Source organism: Heloderma suspectum, chromosome 1, assembly GCF_057233095.1.
Source record: "Heloderma suspectum isolate Gila_16-S chromosome 1, 16-S_ref, whole genome shotgun sequence".
Lineage (NCBI taxonomy): Eukaryota > Metazoa > Chordata > Lepidosauria > Squamata > Helodermatidae > Heloderma > Heloderma suspectum.
The window spans coordinates 189,248,087-189,260,139 of NC_139458.1; the positions used below are offsets into that span (position 1 = coordinate 189,248,087).

A 12,053-nucleotide genomic window follows, 5' to 3' on the forward strand; every position below is an offset into this window, starting at 1 on the left:
AAACCAGGGCTGGCAAGGCCACCGTGGAGTTATGAGTATGCACTTGGTACCATCTGTCCCGATCTCTGCAAGCACTTTAGAGGGAATGGAGGGAACAGATAGAACAACAACCCTGTCCATTGGAGGAGGAAGGTATCTCCCAATGAGCCCGTGCTGTGGCCCACCTAACTGCAGAAAGCTTGGCAAAGTGCATTGTGCTGTGAGGCAGAAGTCCACCTCCAGAATGCCCTAGTGCTGTTCAACGCCTATTTGTGGGAGGTCACTTTGGTCCAACTGAGTTGGTCAGCCAAGACGTCATCTGCTCTGGCAACATGGATAGTGACCAGTCCGATCAGACGAGGTGAATACCACCAAAAGATCTCTAGCGTTAGGAGCAAGGACTGGAAGTGATCTCATTCCTCCTTCCTTGCAACAACTGTTGTATTGTCCAAGGTGACCTGGACCAGTCTGCCCACTAGGTTCACCTTGAATGCCTAAAGGGCCTTTTTCACCACCATGAGCTCTAGGAGGTTAATGGGTTGACTCACCTCCATGGCCGACCATTGTCTGTGAACCATGAGGCCAGAGCAATGAGCTCCCCATCCTGAGAACGATGCCTCCGTAGTTACTACTCAGGATGGTGAGGGTTGAAGGAACAGTATGCCCTCCAATAGGTTGGCTGGTACTGTCCACCACTCTAAGGAGTTCCTGATGTCTTGCAGAAGCTGCAGCTTGGTCCAATGGGCATCCCACTTGGTATTGAAATTGTGTATGAGCCAGTTCTGGAGAGGCCTCATATTCAACAGAGCGTAGTGGACTACAGATGTCACTGCAGCCATAAGATGACATTTTTTGATTGAGGCAAAGTCCCAGGCCCTGAAGGAGATTGCAGGTCACCTCTATTGACCAAAGAAAAGGACTCCATGTCAAGGCTACCAACAGCCAATCGTCAATACATGGGTACACCTTGATGCCTCGCATCTGACGATGGCAAAAGACCACTGCCATACATTTGGTGAATACTCCGGAAGCGGTGGAGAGGCCAAACGTAGCACCTGGAACTCGTAGGCATTGGTACCGATGAGAAAACGGAGGTAACACTGGTACCACTCTTCTGTGGTGATGTGAAAGTATGCATCCTTGAGGTGGATAAGGGTGAACCAATCTCCTTTGGAGAGAAGAGGAAGTATTGATGCTAGAGAGATCATACAGAACTTCCTGGAAGAAATATAAAGATTTAGCTCCTGTAGGTCTTGTAGGTCGGCCGAAGTCCTCCATCCTTCTTTGGTACCATGTAGTCCCTTGAGTAGAAACTGTCCTGAAGTTGGGCATGTGGGACTGGCTCAATTGCTCCCTTCTTGAGTAGTGTCTGAACTTTGAGGTAGAGGCCCTGAGACTGAGTGGTCACACATATGGTACTGAGCAGAGGAAGGACATTAAACCCAATCTGGTAGTCCTTGCAGACTATGGAAAGGACCCAGGAATCCAATGTTGTGCCATGCCAGATGATAAGATGACAGAAGGGATGAAAGAGAAGGGGGTTTGAGTTAAAGGTGCTACTTATTTCTGCTGTCAGTTTTGCAGTGATAATTACAAAACTTCAAAGTTGAAAAGGACTTCCCTGACGCCACGGACTGAGAACGCTGCTGTTGCAAAGGCCCCAATTGTTGTGGGTAATATCTGATGGTAGAAGCTTGGAACCAGCGCTGTTGTCTGGATGGCTGCTGGACCGTGAACCCCATTCAATGCACCATGGTATGGGCCCTCTGGACCAAGTCTAATGCATCAACAGTTTTTGGATTAAACAGACCCTCAACCACCGAAGAGCAGATCTTCAATGCAGGCTCTAGTTTCCTGTGGAAGGCCAGCTGACCTCAACTAGGTGTGGCGACTCATGGCGATGGAACCGATGAGTACTTTTGAGTGGCAATAGACCTAATGACGAGGTGTATTTATTTGTTGTCTCGAGAGCTTCATTGCCTCAGATAGCTCCTTCTTGTCATCCAGAGGATGTTCAAAGAGGTGGCTAACCTTATCCCACAAAAGCAGCTGATATCCAGGCATAGCCGCCTGGTAATTTTTACCTCCATCGGCGTTGAAGAATATAATCTCTTCCCAAGTTAGTCAAGGAATCTGCCTTATTTATTGGTTGGGGAAGAATGTTCCCTCTGAGACTTCCCCTGTGCCATCTCGATGACTATCAAATTAGGGGCAGAGTGTTTAAACAGGTACCCTGCGTTAGCTTCCTGCAAACCATACATTCCCTCTAAGCGCTTGGTTGTTGGTGGCATAGTGGAGGGGGCTTTCCAGGATTGTTTAATAGTCCCTTCCAATACAATAGGTCTGCATTTGTCATGTTGAAAACTGGATCCTGCACTGTGGAGGTCACTTGATGGGTTTCCAAGCCCAGGGACTGTGCCATTCTCAGAACCTGATTAGGAAATTGTCCAAGGTCCTCTGACAGTGAGATAGTGTCAGGGATGGATCTGAGCCATAGAATCCCAAAGCAGCTCTGATTCTGAGGAAGAGATACAATCCGTGGGAGAGGAACTGCTTGCTTTTCAGAGGCGCAGCTGGAGGGAAAGCCCCCCTCTGCTCACATTCCTAGGAGTGACAGTGACCCTGGCATGGAGAGGGAGGGACAACTTGAGCTTCTAGACGCGAGGTGCAGAGACAGGCAGGTGGTTGCGGGCGCTGAGAGGAGGCACTCAGCCCGACTAGCGTGACGACAACAGCTGCGCCCCAAGGCCCCATGAGATAGGGGGGGACTCTCCCCTCCTATTCCTTAAGTTCAGAGACTTGCCGTGCTTTTCTCCAAACGGAGACCAACTGACGTTCCTAATACTTAGAATCCCCTGGTAGGCTGCTCCTTTGAGTTTTCCACTTAGTCTCAAGCAATTAGCATCTGTAAGCGTCATTAGGTTCAATGGAAATAAAGCCTTGGAAAAGAGCCCTTTTGTCTGCATGTTGATTCTGGCTACTTGAGGATTTCAGAACACAACAGGGGCATTCCTGACAGATAGCATCATCTGACCCAAAAACAGCATCAGGCGAAGAAATGGTCACAGGGCAGGAAGACTAAGACATGGTGTCAGTCTGATAGCCTTCCATAACAGAGAGTGGAGATTCTCCCAGTGAAGCTTGAGGTGGGGCTTATTTATCAGCCTCCTTGCAAGGAAGCAACGAAATGTGATTTGTGGTAGTGGTTGTAGCATGGCCGGTGGTTGTTCGGGAGGCAGAACAGCTTGCAACTGAGGTGTTTGTCGCTGCTGCAGAGCAGGAGCTGCAAGAAAAACGTCTTCTTGATCTGGTGGTCTTCATACTGTAGCCAATGGCCGCCAGTGGGGAGGGTCATGATGACGAGGAGAGAAGTAGGCACCATAAAGATCATCACAGTCTTCAAGCCAATCATGGGATCTCCTGTATTGGGAGTCCCAAGTCCAACATCTCTCCCAGTCAGAAAATGGGGATATGGACTGCTCTTCACCACAGTTCCACTTGTAAAAACTAGGGGGATGACCTCTACTGAAAGAAGCCACCGAGAAGAGCAAATCCGGGGATCCCAGACATTGGTCTCAGAATATGGCCAGTACAGACGAGGTGGGAAAGTGGGTGGATTAGTTGGAGATGGGTTCCTGTTCTCACCCTCTGGTGTCGTTGTGATCAGAATGGGGTCTGCCACAGGAGTTGGATTTATCATTGGAATTGGTGAGAATAACATTGGTGGTACAGGAGGTATGGTCATCGGTACAGGTGTCTATGTTCTATCCTGAGGAATTAGTGGAGCAATGGGAGACATGGCCAGTACTGTTGGTTGCTGTTTATCCCAAGATACCACAGCCAAATCTGGAGGAGCAGTCAGAAGTGAAGTACACACTCAATTCCATGTTGGGGTGCTGGGAGACACAGCCGGTACAGAGGGCTGCTGTTGATCCTGAGATGCCAGAACAGGATCAGGGAGAGTGATAGGACCTGAGGGACGCACTCGATCCCTAGTAAAGTCATCCAACTTTTTAGAAGTCTTTTCCTTCTGTCTAGGTTCCAAAGAAGACAGACTCGCCTGTTCTGAAGCTTTAGCCTTTATGGTCAGCTTCTTAGCCAGTGAAAACGCCAAAGATCAGCCTAGAGTGGGGGGATCTTATGTACTCAGAGGAATATGATGTTGAGGGGAAGATATCCTAAACTCTGGAGCAGGCTCCCCTGTGGCAGGCAAACTCCCTGAGGGTGAGGTTGGCTTCTCTGCCATACCCTTTGGCTCCTCTGCTGCTTCCAATGCTTGTTTCCAAAGAGCGGCATTCAACGGGTCAGAACAATTTCGCTTTGCCTGCTTCAAAAAAGCTTGGCAATGAGGACAGCCTCGACAATGTGGCCTTCTCCAAGGCAAAAGCAGCAAAGAGAATGTCATTGGTTGACGGTAACTTGCCCTCATAAGGGACACACTTTCTAAACAGTGCCTTAAGGGCCATTTGCTCATAAGGGCAATCGCAGGATCATGAAAAAAATTACAAATAAAACAATGCAAAAGAGTAAAGACAGAAAAACTCTGATAAAAAGAAGACAGAATAGAGCCTCAGCTTTTGAAGTACTTTCATAATGAACTGAATGTAAGAGAAGTTCCCTTACAAGGCTACCACAATGGCTATAACGAGAACTGAGGGAATAAGCAACAAACCGCTAGGGACATGCACACTGGGATGCTGGGGAAAAGGTTCCTGCCAAAACTCTTCAGCTACAGAAGTCTCCTGAGTCGAGGCCCCGTGCAGGCACAAGGCCCAAATCTGTGATGCATAGAGACCATGAAGAAGAACCACTAATTTCTCCTGATCAATTCTTAACTTCATGAATAGGAATCAACGTTAGCTAGATAAATATTAAAATGCCTGCCAAACCAATATTGGCAGGGAACGGTGTTTTCTTTAACAGCATGGACTACTTCACACCTGTTAGAGCTGTATTTTTCATCCTTGAGGTTTATGGCATATTTGGAAGAATTGCAACTGACATCTGAAAGAGAACTGCACTAAGAAATTCCTGTTTAATTCAGTAAATTAATCCTGTTTGTGATCTAAGCAGTATAAGCTATTAAGGCCATGACAGTACTGTGCTCCCCTGTATTTAAGGCTATGTCAAAATGACAAACACAGTTTGAAGATTGATTTCCTCTTTCCTTGGGTACATGATGAAAATGTTGCAATAAAATTTAAAACTTTAATCATTTTCAGTGCCTATTTAGCATGAATGGTGTTTTGTAGCTGCATTCCAACAAGTCAAATCTCATGCTGAAGCATATTAAAAACTGAAATTGATGTTACTCTGTGATCCAGCAGCTTACTGTAGTATAGATAAAAGAAAACTGTTCACTGAAAAACAAAAGCTTGGTGATTTGAGCTACTACATTTGTAACCTTAAATAAGTTCAATTTTCTCTAGTAGGATGAGAGAGAGAACTAGATCAAGATACCATTCTCCCTCACTTTCTTATACCACCAAAGAGATTAGACGGCACTGATCATCTGTGCATTGAAGATAACAGGAGGAGACACCTGGACTCAGCAAGCAAGCAATCAGCACTACTGGTGCATAACGAAGCTTTACATGCTACATCACCCACAGTGCATCCTATGGAGAATCAGATCCTGAAGGAAGGATATCCAAGCACAAAACCTGGTTTCCATGCGTGGGTCACCTTTGCAGGATCACAGTAAATTAATTTGGCCTCACACATCATCTAGATCAGGGGTGGGCAACCTGTGGCCCTCCGTATGTTGAATGCAACTCCCATCAACCTCAGCCAGCATGGTTCATGGTAAGGGATTATGGGAGTTGTAGTCCAACAACATTTGGAGTTCCACAGGTTGCCCGCACTGATCTAGATGAATGTAAGAGTCCACAGTTTGTAAATATGGTGTCCCAATATCTGGGAAGGGTTAGTCACCAAGAACTGGCTTACATTCTAATAGTTGAATGTGTATCTATATCCCATGAGTCCTGCTTTCTCTTACTTACACAAACATAAGACAATTAATGGCTGTCTCTACCTAAACCAATGAGTACCTGATGTAATAAGATAGGCAAAACGAAAGATAGCCGAGCATGGTGCAAATCAAAACTATGATTTTTTAAAGCCAGCAGGAAATCACATCGATTTTTGAAGTTATTTGACTACTCTCCATGCCACCATCAACCATCCCTGAGAAGATGGCAAGTTTAACTCTTTCGCTGTACCTTTCCAGTTCTTCATGTTTGATAGAACTGCAGAATTCACAGAGAGGTATGTGGAGAGATATGTAACAGCACCTTAAGGAAGATGAATACTGCTTAATGTTTTAAAAAATAAACATCCAAACGTCAGGGCCAGCTCCAGGTTTAAAGGGGCTCTCAGCTCAATGCCTCTCTGATGTAGTGCATCTCCCTGGCTTGCCCGGCAGTAGCAGCATTTCCCACAATGTCCCTAACATACTGTCATTCAGAGGCATTGTGGAGTGCTGCGGAATGGTGGCTACAGGGGACATAAATCAAGTGAGGCTCAGGGCATGTGACAACAGGCTCTGCTGGTGCACTGAGGCCTGGCAGAACTAGAATGTAAACTACGGAACAGTATTCAGTATTCAAATAAGCCTACAGTGTTTTTTTTAGCTTTCATGGTACCCACCTCAGATGTGCAGGTAACCCTCCTAGGATGGGGAGCTTCTTGTTGCAGCTGATATACTAGGAGAAGGCAGAGGTAAAATGGATTTCATTTTAATGCCTAACACATAATTGATTTTAAAGTAAGCATTTGAACATTAACTTGTTTGTTTATGGATTATTTAATGACATAGGGATCTCTCTGTACAGTGACCAGTTACCATGATCAATTTTTTGTATGCCACTTTTCCATTATAAATTATGCCCCAAAGTACAATACATAAGGAAAAAAGAAAGAAAAATATATAACTGAATATAAACATGTACATATCAGCTAAACATAATCAAAATAGCAACATGAACAGGAAGGATGGGGGAGTTAAATCCATTGCTTAGATCCAGCCCTGAACACCTTACAATATATTATACATCCACAAATCTCCATGGATTTGAAAGAGAACTGAAGGCACTTATACACATACGAAACTTTCAACAGAAATACATCGTTTGGTTGCCAACAAGACCTCATTATAATAAAGGCTGAACAACCTTAATATTATGGGTTGTGGCATATCCTCCAAAGTGAACAAACAAACAAACAAACAAAAAGGGCAAAAGCTCACTTTCTTTGCAAAAGGTTATTTTTTCAGAGATTTATTATTCTTATTTGCAACGAAGACACCACACATGCATTTCTTCGTGACAAGTGCTGGATGTATGACTGTTGTGATTAATGATGTTTAATATAAGTGACACAATGAGTGCCAATTTTATCCTTTAATCATCAGCTTGAAGACAAAAGCCTGCTTCAAGTCACTTTATGTGTTAATGGTTTTTTATTAAATAACTGGCTTGGCATGTGACAAGCGACTGATATAATAAGTTATGACTCAAAAGCTGCACAGTGGGACACTTAAGGGGCTTTGAAGCAGACAAAGGTTCTGACAATAGCGATTATGTAATAGCAGCTGTAGGCAGGGGAGTCTTAAAAAGTACTGCAGTTCCTTCGAGGCTGTGAAGAGAAAAGGCCTGGGCACAAATGAAATGAAGGTTGGCATTACCTCCATTTCAATACAGAACAGACTTAAATCATGGTGGAACACTATAACGAAACACTGATCATGACAGTCAAGTCCTGTCGTCCAACTATTTGGCAGCACGAACCAATGCCCTAGAGTAAAAACACATGAAAGATGCACCACCACCAGCATCTCCTAATCTGTAAAAAAACAAAAAACAAATACATCCTTTGATCTATACCTACCAATTTTCAGATCCTGAGATCAAATATGGTGCTACCTTTCCTCGTTCCAACTTCTGCTTATAAAGGAGTTCACACGCTAACAAAATTACACCAAATTCCATCTTGAAAGATACCTGACTTTGCTCTTGTAAATCTAGACCCCACCCCCATGGTTTGGAAAAGATTATTGTTCAGGATTTGGATTTGTGAAGGTTTCTATCTTGATTTGCTCACTCTTCAAAGTATACAAGAGACAACGTGCAGATTTAAAATGAGGAGCTATCAGTTAAATGAAAAGGTTTTTCTGTCCTCTACAAAAGAGATGCAATGTGTAGCATTATGCCCCCCATCCCCCCATCTAAACATGTCACAGCAGCTAAAGTCAGTCATAATATTGGGCTTTAAATGCCATGGCTTTCAAATCCATGGCCTAGTTCGCACATAACACTAGGCCACGGTGTGGCTTCTTGAAATCTGGCTTCTCATGGACCTGGTTTGCACATCACAATGGCAAAACCATGCCAGGGTGCAAGCTGCTTCCATGTTGCAAAATGACCTATGAATGCGTTCGTTGGTTGTTAGCATGGCATGTGAAACTGGACACGCTGGGTTGTTCATGGGTTAAACTACCTAGAGTTAACCTAAGAACAAACTGTAGGTTAACTCTGAGTTGTTTAACCCATAAACAACCCAGTGTATTCAGATTTGCATGTCATGCTAACAACCTATAAACAAGCATTCATAGGTCGTTTTGCAACTAGAAGTGGCTTGCACAATTTGCTGCCATTATGTACGAATGCACTTATGTGTCCAAAGCCACCCCACAAATAAACAAACGATTAACCAGCTACAAACCACAAATAGAACCCATGGTTTGTTGCTGGCTTCCAAAGTCTGGCTTGTTTAAACCATAGCTTACTCCAATGTCTGAACACAGAACTATGGCATATTCCTGGCCTGTTTGCGCTGCTGTCTGCCCTGAAACAGAGGCGCCCAGTAAGACGCGCCTGGAAACGAAACCACTCTTAAGGCTGGCAAAATGGGAGAGAAATAAACCAGAAGTAGGAAAAACAAGCCCCAGTTTGTTTGCTTGACAAACTGTGGTTAATATATACCATGATTTAGTGTTACATGTGTGAGTGCAAATAATTTAACAGGGGCCATTCACAAAGTGATGTAATAGAGACATCCTTGCTTTTGTGAGCTGATGAATTTAAAAATGCCAACAATACCACATATATAAATGTATGTGTGTGTGGTGATTAATAATAAAATCTAATCAAATACTCACAATAAGACTTCCAAACCGGTGGCCTGTATTCATCAGTATCTGAAAAAATAATCATACTCGTATAAACACCACAGCAGAAAAGCTGCCGATCTGTGGAATATACTTGAGAGAGGCATTAATAAAATTCAGCAGATTTGCACTTAGCAGAAATGTTAGGTTCACTTAACAATTTCATTTTTCAAACTGATTATCCAAAGGCAGAACTTGAAATCAAGTAGTTCATTTTGCCCAAATGTATTCAATGTAAAAAGAACCCCAAACATAACAACTAAAATTGGGGAAAATATGAAAAAGGATAAAACTATGATAGCAAAGTTATCTTTTTCAACTTAAGACCGACTAAAATTAATGAAACATAAGACAAATGGAAGGTTTGAAACCCCTAAAAGAAGTACTGGTAACATACTTTAATACTACATAGAGATCTTCTCTTGATATGTTTTAAGAAATGTTGTGCAGTTGCTTCTCCTGATCAGGCTCTGAACTAGCCCTACAGTACTCCCAAGTGGCATCATTTACAGATGCCTGAAGCTATAGCTGAGCCCAGGGACTCATCTTCAAGGTCATCCCAAAGTCACCTGACCAGTCACAGATACTCACCAGTTCTTACCTTTGCATAGATGGGATTTTGTTCAGATTCTTAAAATATATCTTGTGACTTCCCAGTTATTGTTTATTTTAATACTGGCTTGTTTGTGTGTGCCTCAGGACACTTGTTTGTGTGTGCCTCAGGACACTTTAAATATCTATTAGTATTTATAACTTATAAATACAGTGTATTTGTATTGCAGTACATACAATACTGTATGTATTGTGCAGTGTTTATGTATACTTTATTGGTATCTGTCTCCCAGGTACATTTACAATCTGACTGTGCATACATGATCCTCATCCCATCCATTTTCTTTTGGCATTTCTGCTCTAAACCCAAAACAAAAATCACTGCCCCCGGACTACATGTCAATCTGGTCACAGGGCCAGTTTACAGGCATGGCTCACCATTCGTTAACTGTAGCATTAAATGGCAACTTGTGTGTAGAATGAGCCATCACATCACAAACACCATGGAATCTTTGGCATAGACAGAGATTTCACTTGATGTCAACTCAAACACAACGTTTTTCAGTGGGAGACAGTTTACACTAAGAGTCATCAAGCGAGCACATCCATATGTAAGCCTGCCTTTACACTTAGTAAAACTTAAGCAGCATTTTAATTAAGCTTCTAGAGAAGACTGTTTTGGCAGAACTTGAACCTTCCACCTTTACCAGAAACATATGCATGGAAATTCATTTTAGAAGTAAATGATTTAGGTGAGGAACTACGTGTTCAACTATATGAACACACAGAAAGACTGAAAATGCTGGACTGGCAACACTACAGATACATCTTCATTAAAAGAAATGAAAATGACTTAACTGAAAAACAAGGCTATTTTTTGCCAAAGCCAAAACATCTTGATCAAGTCTCAAACAAGCAGCAAGAAAACTTTGCATTTAAGCTAATATTTATAATTCAGATGCCAGAAGGAGTGATTTATGCCATGCAGGTGTTCAGAAATGTTTTGTTTTGAAATATTGCCCACATGTTTTACTGCCTTAATGTTGTTTGAGCAACCTCAGGGCATCCACATTAGGGAACAAAATGCCAAAAATTATCTGATAAACATACTACATCAGTGACAACTAAGCAAAAGTTTTATGGTATTTTTCTGTGCTGTTTAGAGGGTGCTTGTATATTATTTTCAGATCATAAAAATACCACTCCTTAATTTTCTTTTTTTTAATGAAGAGGCTGATGGTTATCCGCTGACACCCAGCACCAGCTGTGAGACTATAAGAGTGGGTGCCAGTCCCCCAGGGTTGGGACACGAGCTTCTCAGCAAGAAGTCTGCAAATGGCTGTACAATGGGGTACCAACACCTACCACTGCTGAATACTAGCACAGAAGACCTACACATTGCTTCTTTCCAGGGTGAGGTGAAGACAGCAAGGAGACAGAACCATCCACTAACATCACAGACAGATCATAAGCAGCTGTCACTAGACCAGCAAACACCTAACAAGATACTTGGCCAGTGATGAAGTTGAACTTGAAGGACAGGGTGGGCATTATAGGTGAGATCCAACATCACACAAGTGGACTTCCACTTGCAGAATTGGACTTTTCCCCTCCTCTCCTCCCCTTTGCACCCCCACATGCTCCCCCCTCCCAGAAAAAATCTGCTCTGGAAGTTCCCACAACCCCGTTGGAGCAGATTTTGAGAATGCTCAGGGGTAAGAGGAATCACCCCTCCTATTGATGGAAAGCATCACACCAGTGGCAGGGGCTAATCCCTTATATTTACATATGATCCCAAAGAGGGATCAAATAAGTAACAAGGGGATTTCAGGAGCCTGGATTCTGTTTTCAGAAGCATAAACAACGGAATGTGGAGTATGTACAAAGATGTCCCCTCTGTGAGACTTTGTGACAACAGTTTTTAATAAGTCAGCTTTCCTTAGAGTGACAACAAAACATTGGTGCACAAGGCTGACAGCATTTAGAAGACATCTTAACTGAAATCCATACGCATGAGGAAGGCAAATTTACATAAAGTAATTTTGGCATGGCTTTATCACAGCCCACTCTAAAAACGAGGTTTAAACCAGGAGTGGGTAACTTGTGGCCCTGTGGATGTTGTTGAACTATAACTCCCATAATCTCTGACCAGTAGCCATGCTGGCTGGGGCTGATGGGAAATGGAGTCCAACATCATCTGATGGGCCACAGGCTTCCCACAGCTGGTTAAAAATATATTCTGGCAGCCTAATTTGTATCCTTTGATTAATAAAACTAAAATGCAATTGGTGTTTTTTCCAACTCCATAGAACATGTACAACAAAGCCATCCTGTGCCCTCTTCTGTCTTTCCA

General features: G+C 43.2%; 1 protein-coding gene across 2 annotated transcripts in view; it reads right to left on the reverse strand.

Moving 5' to 3' along the window:
* CHN1 (chimerin 1) overlaps positions 1 to 12,053 on the reverse strand; it is a 139,070-nt gene that overhangs the window by 94,259 nt on the left and 32,758 nt on the right. The window contains exons 2-3 of one of the 2 annotated variants that reach the window (XM_084813389.1): positions 9,140 to 9,178; positions 6,631 to 6,686 (exon numbers count right to left, since the gene is read on the reverse strand). The exons of the other annotated variant lie outside the window; for it this stretch is intronic. Of the exons in view, the coding sequence (XP_084669515.1) occupies positions 6,631 to 6,686; positions 9,140 to 9,178 (95 nt within the window). The remainder of the gene's footprint in view (positions 1 to 6,630; positions 6,687 to 9,139; positions 9,179 to 12,053) is intronic. 2 annotated transcript variants of the gene reach the window in all.